Source organism: Danio rerio, chromosome 3 (genome assembly GCF_052040795.2).
Source record: "Danio rerio strain M-AB ecotype USA chromosome 3, GRCz13ab, whole genome shotgun sequence".
In the NCBI taxonomy this organism is placed as follows: Eukaryota; Metazoa; Chordata; class Actinopteri; order Cypriniformes; family Danionidae; genus Danio; species Danio rerio.
Genome location: NC_141023.1, coordinates 25,861,007 through 25,873,680, shown reverse-complemented (window position 1 = coordinate 25,873,680; position 12,674 = coordinate 25,861,007). Strand labels below are relative to the sequence as shown.

Genomic DNA, 12,674 nt, shown 5'->3' with positions numbered 1-12,674 from the left:
CATAGACCGCAAAAATGAATGTGGAGACAACATTAAATAAATAATATTTTTATTACTCGTTTTTTATTAATGTTTTTTTTTTTTTATCTAAATTTTTTTTATTCAAAAAACTAACGAAAAAAACTACTAGTTCTCATCACGTGCACACAGACCTGCTTGGACAACACTGGATATACGGCCTAGTGGCAATATTTTAACAGATCCGCAGCTCAAATCAGATCCGAATTTTCAGCACAAGGACATGATCGGAACTCCACGCAGCTCCCAGAATACTCTCTTTTGAAAATGAATGATGTCCGGTCTGTCACTTGTAACTTGTCATGTGCAGTAAAAAGGTGGCTTAAGAGGGGCGTGGTTAGAATTATTGAACATTTTTAGTGGATTAACTTGCATAGAATATCTGTTCCTATAAAGAATAACAATATGCTCTAGCAAAATAAACATTGCAAATTTTTATTTCACACAGACTTCAAGCTTTACTAATACAAGTACAAAAGTTCATTTGGCTAAAAGATACACTTCCCCATCAAATGAAATGTTATATATTTGTTCTTTTTCTCTCATCCATCAGATTGGAACAGACTGGGACGCGAAGGAAAGGATATTCCGGAATTTTGGAAATATGATGGGCCCCATGGACGAGCCTGTGGGAATGCAGAAATGGGGGAAAGGCTCAAATGTGACCGTGACTGTGGTGTGGATTGACCCCACTAATGTGATCGCTGCAACATATGACATCCTGATCGATGCCAGTGCCGAATTCACACACTACAGGCCTCCGCTGAACCTGCCCCTGCGGCCCGGCATGTGGACCGTCCGTGTGCTGCACCACTGGAGCCCCGTGGCGGAGACTCGCTTCCTCATCACTCCACTCACACACCACAAACACCTGCCTATACGCCATGGTGAGGCTTACACTGCATACTAAACACAACATGAATCATATTGTAGATTTTCAACCTGGAGTATGGAAATATGACAAAAAATGAACAGATGCCAGCATCTTTTAAATTATACAGTAAATGAAAATTAGTGTTTCATTACCAAAAAAAAAAAGATTTTAAAGGAGAATAAATGAAAATGTAATGTTCTGAACATACTTTTTTAAAATTAATCATTCTTTTAGTGCTGTTAAATGATTAATTATGTCCAATCACATACAAAATTTTTAAATATATATTTATATTTATGTACATTTTAATGCACAAACATATATATATACATGTATATTTTATATCAATATTTACGTTTAGTAATATTTATATATTGTTATATATAAATACAACAAAAACTACTGGAATTAAGGCAGTTTTTAATTTTTTAAGAACCATTTTGAGGTCAATATTATTAGCCCCTTTAAGCTATATATTTTTTTGATAGTCTATAGAACAAACCATCGTTATACAATACCTTGCCTAATTACCTTAACCTGCCTTAGTTAACCTAATTTACCTAGTTAACCCTTTAAATTTTAAGCTGTATAGAAGTGTCCTGAAAAATATCTAGTCAAATATTATTTACTGTCAGCATGGCAAAGATAAAACAGAAAATGTGAAAAAAATAAACAGGGGGGCTAATAATTCAGGGGGGGCTAATATATACACATATATACATATATACAATTATACAATTTTTAGTCGGCAGCTAGCTCTCTGCAAGTCTCACACAGTTGCCCACTGAAGCTAAGCCGAGCTGCGCCCAGTCAGTACTTGGATGGGAGACTACATGGGAAAGCTAGGTGGCTGCCAGAAGTAGTGTTAGTGGGACCAGCAGGGGGCGCTCAACCTGTAGTCTGTGTGGGTCATAACGCCCCAATATGGTGATGGGGACTCTATACTGCTCAGTGAGCAACCAACCCCATATCATGATTGGCTTCATCACTCTGTCTCCACTGAACCAATCAGCTGGTGTGTGGTGTGAGGTGTGGTGCAATATGGCTGCTGTCGCATCATCCAGGTGAATGCTGCGCACTGGTGATGGATGCGGTGATTGTCCACAACAATGACTAAGGCGCTCTTAGGGTCCAGAAAATCGCTATTAAAATGTAAGGAATTATTATTATTATTATTATTATTATTATTATTATTATTTTACATAATTAAAAATACACTGTACAGAGAACATTATGTAAATAGTAATTAGAAATTAATTATTAACAGTAATAATTAAAATAATTTAAATTAAACTTTTTGTATGCGATTTGCTGTGGTTAATCACTTTGCAACACGTAACAACTAAACATAAACTGAACATTTTTATTAAATTAAGCAATGTTAGAAAAAGTGTTAAAGTTAAAAACATTAACTTGACAATGCAAACAAACAGAATTAAAACCAATTGTGAATTGAAAAAGAACAGTTTAACAAAATAACCGAACTGAAATTAATTTTTATTTAAACTTTAGCATACAGTATGTTTTTAGACACTAACAATATGTCACTTGCAAAACCCTCATTTATACAGATTTTAACTGTGCAGTCATTGTGCAAACATAAATCACTTCCATAACAAATAACTTCATTTTAATCTGACAGCCTTCATAGCTGAATAAGATGTGAAATGCTTTATGGACCCGACCGCCCATCATAGCATTGCATATCACTTGAGAAAGCGCCGTTCAGAAAGCTGTATGTTTGAAGCTTTGATTTATGCCTTTTCGCCAGCTCGTATATTTAAGGCAGAATGAGATTCGCTCCTTCCTCCAACCGTAATGACTAATCCTCTTGCATTTTGGGTGCCCGTTTTAAACACCGTCGTCTGACACTTTAGTACACTGTATATTAAACTGCCTGAACCTTTCAGGTCATCCCACCCCCTGCTTTCAAAGGCACTTTCTGCCTTCACGTCTCGCTCTGTGCCTGCTTGCCTATATATAGCCCCGGCTCACAGTCACCAATGAGTAATACACCACACCGGGTCATCTTTCATCGGTATAAACTCGAAAAGATTACTGTGCAGGGTCACAATTGGTATCTCTTACCAATTAGAAGAAATTTGGAAGTAAATGTGGTCAGAGTGGGTGGTCCTCAAAATGCTGCTAATGAGGAAGAGGGTGTGATTGTGGTTCACCGTGCGTGTGTTATGTAGGAAGGGGTGATAAAGTATTTACTGAGATAATAGCAATGATTGACTCTTAGACAAAACAAGGGCTGCGTCCGAAATCACCTACTCAGTAGGTAATGCATTTGAATGTAAATGTACTACTCGACCGATAGAAAAGTATGTTCTATACAGTATGAATGTGAGTAGTATGAATGGAACTAAAACATACTACATCCGCCATTTTGATATTATCATGTGACTTACACACATTAGTTGTGTGTTGCTTCTCTCCCATTCATGAATTCTCTTGCGGTGCATCATGGGATTGCGTAGCATCCATCTGATGTGCACTTCAGAATCTTGAAGGAAGTAGTAGGTCATGCGGGTACTCGCATACTGTTTTTCGAATTCTATGAATTCAGACATACTACTCAGCCTGCATACTGTGTTTTGCATACTATATAGTATGGAAGTGTGAAATTTCTGGCATTTAATTCTTTATCTTTAAAAATAAAAAATAGAGGTTTTTTTAAAGGGTGCCTTCACACAAAAACTCTACAAAATGCAGCACAGAAGTTAAAACATTCCAGTATTGATTGATTGATTAATTTATTTTCTTTTCGGCTTAGTGCCTTTATTAAGCTGAATGAACCGCCAACTTATCCAGCAAATGTTTAATGCAGCGGATGCCCTTCCAGCTGCAACCCATCATTAGGAAACACCCATACACTCCCATTCACACACATACACAACAGACAATTTGAACCAGCGACCTTCTTGCTGTGAGAAGAAATCGCTACATTCTGCTCCACTAGTCTTGAGCTGACTGATTTAGTTTTTAGCCAAAATGCTGAACAGTATAGGAAATACTAATCAATGAGAGACATGCACTTACAGATTTCCCTTAAAGAAAGAAAAGCCAGAATGGAGAAATTTGAGAACTTGTGCCAAACTGAAGCATTGTTGACTGATCTAAAGTACCTACACTGAAAAAAAATATTCATTGAATTTACAAAAAACATTGTAAGGTAAGTGATTGCCAACAATTTATTTGGGCTGAATTTGAACAAACAAATTAAGTTGAACATTACTCAATTTATTTTGTTTGTTTAAATTCAGCCCATATATATTGTTTACACTTACCTTAAAAAATGTAGTAAGTCAGATGAATCATTTTTCAGTGTATATCTGTTGGTACATTTGTACACTTTTTTTACAGTTTTTAATCTAACTTGCAGTTAAAGTATCAATTAAAATGCCAATCTAAAGTATAAATGGCAGAAGTAAATGAATACATTTTCCTTACCACCAAATATTAATCTTAAAATTGTAAAAAAAAAAAAAAAAAAAAAAGCATATCAAGTTTTAAAGCAGATACTCACATGCTCTACCACCATCAACTAAACCTGTTTTTTTTAATGATGAAAATACAGCAGCGGGCTCTATATAGACCATTTTGAGGGATGTAAACAATAACAATGGTCCTAGAAAATTTCCTGTTTTACATTTTTACTTTCCAAGAATTCAAAAAGTTTGACATATTGATAAATAATGTAATGATAGCTGTTTTAACGTAAAGGTTATGATTGGGTTGCCTTTTGTTTTAGTTATTAAATAGTTCGACAAAAACCAGCAAATGTTCATGGGCCAATGACATTACTACATTGAAATGGTCTTTTTTGGTCACTTGCAATCAATTTGCAAGTGACCAAAACATACAGTTTGTTTTCATATCTTTGTTCTGTTGACATGTGATCCAAAGATTCATAGCTTAATCCAGAAGGAAATCTCAGTGGCTTGTGCTGCGTTTTAATGGAGATCCCAGTGTAAGCTACTATTATGGGCCATTGTTTTACCCACAGGTCACATGACTCAAAAAACTGTCAATAGAGTAAAATGAAAAATAGAAACTGGCTTATTGTCTTATTTTGTGATCAGTTTGTAGCAATGTATGGATTATCTGTGCTCTTCTAGCCGTCCTATAAAATTAAAGTAAAGTATATTTGTAATGCAATGCTAATCGACAGCCTTTATATCTGTATAGAGTACTATAAATGATTATCACTTCTTCCCCATTCTGTGAAACGAAACCACGTCTGGTCATAAAAAGATGTTCTTTCAAACACTCGACTGTGTCATGAAGGGAAGTTGCTGTAAAAGCATGTCGGTAAATCTATTTGATTTGAAAGAGGCTTCTGTAGGACATCTATTAATTGCAGGAAGACTAATTCTTATTGAGAGGACAACAATATCACAAAAAATGTTGATCCCTAAATAGTAAGCACACATGATTTACCCGAGTGTCTTATGATTAATGCCTACAGCAGGCACGAGTCCTTTGGCTCGTCGAGCCTCTGCACCCACGGCTAATAAAAGTTTATGGAGTGTGTTTATGCGGCCCAGGTCAGACGGCAGGCTGTATGCGATGACACTCGCCTGTCCAGCATTTCCTGGCCAGCGTGAAATGGAATGTGTAGGAAGGGTAAGATGGGTAAAAAGCAGAGACAGAGGGTGATCTGTGAAGGGCAGCCGGACTGAGAAGTGCGAGGAAATCTTCCTCCGAAATCCTCCAGGCCTGACATGTCCTTCCTCACAGCAAGATCAGCCCATTTTAGCCATCAGATGTACAGTACAGGATGTGCTGCAGGCGAGTGGGCTAGATCATATGTGAATTAAATATTTCAACGATTTGATAGCAATGTTGAAAATCCCAGCTGTACTTTTTTCATGCCCTTTAAAAGACTGAATATATAAAACGTAAAGCCACTGTTTTATATTAAGTTGCAGGTAACACTTTACAATAAGGTTCATTAGTTAATGCATTTACTAACATGAACTAATCATGAACAACACTTGTACAGCATTTATTAATCATAATTGAACATTTACTAATGCATTATTAACATCCAAGCCCATGCTTGTTAACATTAGTTAATGCACCATGAGTTAACATGAACTAACAATGAACTACTGTATTTTAATTAACTAACGTTTAATAACATGAATATATACTGTAGTAAATGTATTGTTCATTGTTTGTTCCTGTTAGTAAATGCATTGCTAACATTAGCTAATGAACCTTATTGTAAAGTGTGACCAAGTTGCAAATATTGTTTTTGAAAGTCCTTGAGCCATCGTCTTTCTTAGATGTTTTATGTAACTAAATGAATGGCTCTATTTTCATTTTAATAATCTATTAAATGTGTCTGAATATTATAGAGCAAATTAAGACAGCAAAAAGAGTATAACTGTAAAACCACAGTATAGAAATGTGGCCCACATATAAAATAGTGGCTTTACTTTTTATATATTTAGTCTTTTTAGAGGGCATGAAAAAAAGTATCTATCGCCATCTCTGTTCGAAGCATTAAATCCTAAAATACGTGCAGTGTTATTTCTTAACATTTTTGTTATCTGTTGTTGTACATCAGCACAAAATGAACATTCTATGTTTATATATCTTTGTTTATGGATATGGTGTATTATGTTTATGGATGCGATTATCAGCTAAACGTTGCTAATTGGCTTAATGTAAGGACTAAGGATGTTCCGTTTAAACACTGATATCTTGTGAACTTGCTTCATTTTTTAGTACTGAAGCTTTAATTAAACTAAAATAAAATAAAAAATGGAAATCTAGCATCAAAGTTAGGGCTGCACAAGATAACGTTATTGCATATCGCAATGTTGCAAAAATATGCAATGTTGAGTCTGAATTATAGTTGAACAGAATTGTATTTGATCACTGTAGTTATATGAATTTATATGATTTATGCAACAAAAAATATTTCCAAAGAAGCAGTGAGGAGATTGTAAATAAAAAAGGATGTAAGGATGTCGCCAGAGTGGCTTTTTGGTTTCTTTTATTGTGCATCCCAGCCACTAGCTCTCCGTCTGAAAGATTTTTTAGCATAGGGGGTGATATAGTCAACTTCACAATTTGTAATGTTGCAATATGTATTTGAATAATGGCTGGTGCCTTTACTTGAAAGCTCAGAGTAGTTTAAGAGTCTTTTTAACACTTATGTTTATTTTATTATTAAGAAATCAGATATTTTGTTGAAATATTTTTGGTTTTGACTATTAAAACTATTTGCCTTAGTAATGTTGGTAAATTAAAATAAAATGGTTAAATAACAAAAAAAAATGTAATATTGCTAAATGTATTGTAAAAAAATTTTCAATTATTATCGATATCAAATGATATGTTACCTGATATCGTTATAATTTTTTTTTATATCGCCCAGCCCTATTTTTACTTAAGAATCTTTAGATATTTGGACTAAAAACGAGACAAAACTAAGTTAGGAAAGGTGATTACTAAGGTGATTATAAGCTGATTACTGCTAGTCTCCCCAGAAATTCACCAAATAGTGCTATTCAAACTTCTTGTGAAACTGTATTCATATCACAATATAAGATTTCAGATTTTTTTCAAAACCATGCAGCCCTAATCAATATACATTTATAGTACATCAATAATAATAAAATAACCTATTAATATTCTCCTCGTGTTGGCGTGGGTTTCCTCCGTGTGCTCCTGTTTCCCCCACAAGTCCAAAGACACGTGAATTGGGTAGGCTAAAGTGTCCTTAGTGTATGAGTGTGAATGAGTGTACAGGTGTTTTCCAGTGATGGGTTGCAGCTGGAAGGGCATCCGCTGCATAAAACATAAGCTGGATAAGTTAGTGGTTCATTCTGCTGTGGCTTCCTCAGATTCATAAAGGGACTAAGCCGAAAAGAAATGAATGAATAACCAACGATTTTACCTACAAAACAATAACCTTCCATCCATCAACATGAGACAACACAAACATACTCAGCACAAAACAAACAAACTTAAAGCTAATGCGGATGTTAAAATACTTTCTCTACACATCAACTCTGCTGGTCAAATATAAATCGCTTCCAACCAGCGACATTGTTTTTTTTCCAGAAAAATCTCTCAGCTACAGAAAATGCGAAAGTCCTGGAGTCATCACCTTTTTCTTTCTCCCCAAAAATAAAATCAAGGAGCCTGTTCTTTATTATTCATGTCCAAATATGTAAAATGTTCCAGCGAATTCAGTCATAATCGCACTTTTGCTTCGCTTGCATTAAGCCCTCGTGCTTCTCTATGAGGAAAATAAAATAACCTTTTTCTTCTCTCTCACAGAGGATGCTTTAAAAATGCACAACGGACCGGCTAAGAACAGCTACATGGAGCAGAGTTTCCACGGCCTGAACCCCATCCTCAACATCCCAGTGCACCTGGGTCAGGTAGAGGCAGCGGAGCACAACGCAGGTCTCACGGGGTCTGAGCTGGAGCGCTGGGTGGACAGTCTGGTGGGCGACGTGTGGTCAGCAGTGGACGTGTGCTCGACGGGCCCTAGTGGATGCCCCGTCATGCAGACTTGCAGGGAAACTGTGTGGAGCTCTCTCAGCCCAGACCCAAAATCCCAGCTCGGCCCACCCAAAAACAACGGACGAATCAGGTAGCAGCTTTCACTGTCCTGAAGACTCGCCTTCCTTCATTTTTAAGGCCGTTTAATTTTTAATATTTATTTATCCAGCGCCGCTCATGTCAATATGAGCACAACAGGCCTCTCAAGCGCAAGACATGAGGCTACGAAAGTGTGCGCCGGGACGTTTTTACAACTTCTTTTTTAAACAAATGTGCTCTCAATCTCAAACTCTGAGTGCTCTAGTGATGTGAGTGCTGTGAGGCGTCTCGATATTTAATTTATTTTGATTACTGTGATTGAATCTTTTGTCAACTGGACGCAGCGGGTGATGCCTATGTGTAGGTGTTCCCGCTGAATGCTGGGATTTGGGATATTAAGCACAGAACGGACCTTAACACTGGTTATAAGACCAAAAGTGATGTTTGTATAGTAAGCCTCTATTTAAAAACACACGTGCACCTACAGTAAATGATGGAATGAGTGTTTTTCAGCCGGTAGCTTATTAAAATCCAGTGTTTTGGTTCATATTTAAGTGTTCAGCACAATATTGCAGTTTTTTTTTAGTTTACCCAAAAACACTCACACTTCCCTCCTTTTTACAAGCCTTTTACTTGATCAAATACAGTGAAACAGACATTTAAAGCCTTCAGTCTCCCCAAATGAAGTCTAATGTTTGGGTTTTAATAAGTTATTGGTTGAAAAGCATCTGTTTTTAATAGATATTGAGTTTTTGACAAGTCGTGGAGATCCAGTGTTGTGCAAGATGCCAACCTCCACACAATCCTATTGCTTTTGGAGAGCAGTAATGCCTGTTCAGAAATAGATCACTTTGTCCTGATGTACAGATAAAATGGCTTTTTGGCTACTTTTAAAGAATATGTAGCTATAAAGTATATTTAAAAATGACCAGTGAGTGCATGTGTTTTAAGCTAGCAGAGTGAACAGTTAGCAGTATACTAAAATAAGGCTAATCAGTGATTGTAATGATTTGGCTCGTCATCAGTAATCTAATATATATATATACACACACACACACACACACACACACACGCGCACACACACACACACACACACACACACACACACACGCACACACACACAGACTACAGGTCAACAAATTTAAGGGTCAGTATGATTTTTAAATGTTTTCAAATAAGCTCATCCTGCTTACCAAGGCTGTATTTATTTAATCAAAAATACAGTGCAAATTGTACAATTGTGGTTGTCATTTCAACATAATACAGTGTCGTACACAGTGAAACGAAACAATGTTCCTCCAGGAGCAAAGTTCTACATCAAACAACATAAGTTGACAACATAACTAGAGCGCAGAGTGTGGTTTGTGCAACATTTAGTGCAAATAAGACAGGACAGGCAAGACAGGACAAGACAAGACATGGTAACAGTAACACTGGTCAGTACACTGCGGATGTTGAGCAAATATAAATACTGTACAGGTAAACATTTGTTATTGAGGTAGACATGTTGTACAGCATAAAATAACTATTCTTTTATTAAATAATAGTATTGCACTATAAAAAAACTGTTCAAAAGTACTTTATAATTTAATTTCATCATTTATTCCAGTGATTTAAAGATGAATATTCTGCTTCATTACTCAAGTCTTAATTAATTAATATTATTATTATTAATATTATTATTAATGTTAATAGTAATAAAAGCAATAATGACTGGGGTACTAATTTAATTTGAAAGTACATACAATATGAAAGCCGTTATTTAAAATATAAAAAGCATTTAATTTTATTTTAATTAAAATTGTAAATATTTTTTACATTTTTATAAATGCTGCCTTGAGGAACAGAATAATTGAAAAAAAATTGACCCCAAACACACATATATATATATATACACACACATACATACATATATATATATATACACATACATATATATATATATACATATATATATATATATATATATATATATATATATATATATATATATATATATATATATATATATATATATATAAATATATATATATATATATATATATATATAAATATATATATAAATATATATATATATATAAATATATATATATATATATATAAATATATATATATATATATATATATATATATATATATATATATATATATATATATATATATATATATATATATATATATATATACTAAGTTGCATTTATTTGATCAAGCATACAGTAGTGCAGCAGTCTTACTATTTTAAAGAACTTTTAATCTCTGTATTTTGAAGTGCAACTTGTGTGATAATTCAAGTCTTCAGTGTCACACAATTCTTCAGAAATCATTATAATATGCAGATTTGGTTCTCCAGAAACATGTTATGACACTAAATATAATTATTTTCTAAAACTGCCAAATATTTGTGCTACACGTTTTTCTGGATTATTTAATGATGAATTGAAAGCTCAGAACAACACAATTTATATGCAATGGAAATCACTTCTAACATTATGAATGCCTTTACTATCACTTATATCAGTTTTATTAGATTAAAGGTGTTCATTTCTTAAAGATCTTACTGACCCCAGTCTTTTTAATGAGAGTGTAAATTAAAAGATTTAAAAAGCAGTACTGTAGCTGTTGTTTGGCCGATACAACTTCCGTTACACTGTAAACCACCTGTTTTGTGTGTTTGTTTTAACACCGTAACATTTCTGATCAGGCATTAAGTTGAGTTTTTGGTCTTCTTTCAGAAAGTACAAATGTTTGTGATGGGATTCTGTGAAGGACAGAAACTTGCATGATAGTGGTCCACATTTCTTAAAGCAAGAGAGAGACTGTCTGAAGTGTGGCTCTGTCTGAATGCTGTTACCCTACAGGCTGTCCAAACTTGAAATGAAAGGTGCCAGCTGTGCTGGCAACCATGAAATATGTATAATTTCTTCACCATTTTATTATTTTCCTTTTTTTATTTCTTTCCCCTGAACAGAGGTACTGGGTAACTGAGAGTTGCGAGTTGGCTATTTATTCATGTGTTTATATAAATGAAATAGATATTTTTTAGTCAATGACTAATGTCTATATGCTGTTTTTGCAGCTCATTCAATACCTTTTGTAAACAAGCTGCCTTTATTTACAAAGGCTCTCATCCCACCCATATTACACCTATAAACACAAGATGCGGTACGAGTACGGGCTCTGGTAAAGACCTGTGCATTCCTACTCCTGAGGTCCATCTGTTCATCTCATAAACCAACTGGATGAATGATCTTAAATGACCTCAAGAACTGAGATTCTAGTCATGCTGCTCGTCACTTTCTTTATTTTAGTCTTTTTATATGAGCCAGTGTTTGGTACTTTGGCCATAATGAACAAAAGCGAACGTTGGCTGGACTGGTAAGTTGCATCCGCTAAATTTCGCCATGGTTCCTGAAGTTCTAGGCTTTCTCCTGCACGTACGCCACATTTTGGACGTCACATTTTCCAGATCGGCCCATCCATAATAATGATAGGTTGGCCTCTTGGATCTGACTGAAATGTATTTATAGTGAGGAAGATTGCAAGCTTGCTGGACTCTACCGTTTGCATTGGACCAACATCTTCTCCATTTTTACAAAGCTTATATGTTTCTACATGGCAAATGTGGGACTCTGTATTTAAACTGGGCTTGTGTGGCTTGTTGCAGTCTCTCATTTGAGGAGCGCTTCTCCTCTGGGACTCTGTGACCCTGGCCTAGCCATCTCTTTGTATGCAATCCGATTGTCATCTGGCCCTCAGAGATGTGGCGTCCTATCCGGAGTGCGCAAACAGTCAGTTGTCATTGCTGTCATGCAATCTAAAGGCGGATGCGACCTTAACTTTTCAATAAAGCACTCTTGTCATTCACAGGTTCCCAGCAGGGTGCGAAATGGGATGCATTATTTAAATTTTTTAATAGAGCGTCTAATGCTTGTCTAAGTGGTGTTACATCTGTACTGTATGTGTGAAAGTGCAAATTATTTGATATTCTAAAAAAGAAAATTGATATAATGCTATCTATTCACATCATCCACTTCTGACTTATAATCTTGACCTGATGAAAAGGTGAGGATTCAGCCACTGTGTAGTTGAACGTTAACGTGAACCATTTATATGGTGAAGTGTTTATTTTTCTCCTCAATGTTAAATACTTTATTTTAGAGTACAAATGCTTACAAATGAGTGCTAACACTGGCTTTTCTAAAGCTGCTCT

At 35.2% G+C, this 12,674-nt stretch overlaps 1 protein-coding gene across 1 annotated transcript in view; it reads left to right on the top strand.

The window, feature by feature from the left end:
* xylt1 (xylosyltransferase I) overlaps positions 1-8,520 on the top strand; it is a 106,473-nt gene extending 97,953 nt beyond the window's left edge. Inside the window, 2 exon segments of the mRNA NM_001172397.1 lie at positions 572-905; positions 8,198-8,520. Coding sequence (NP_001165868.1) covers positions 572-905; positions 8,198-8,520 — 657 coding nt within the window.
* Positions 8,521-12,674: the final 4,154 nt, after the last annotated feature.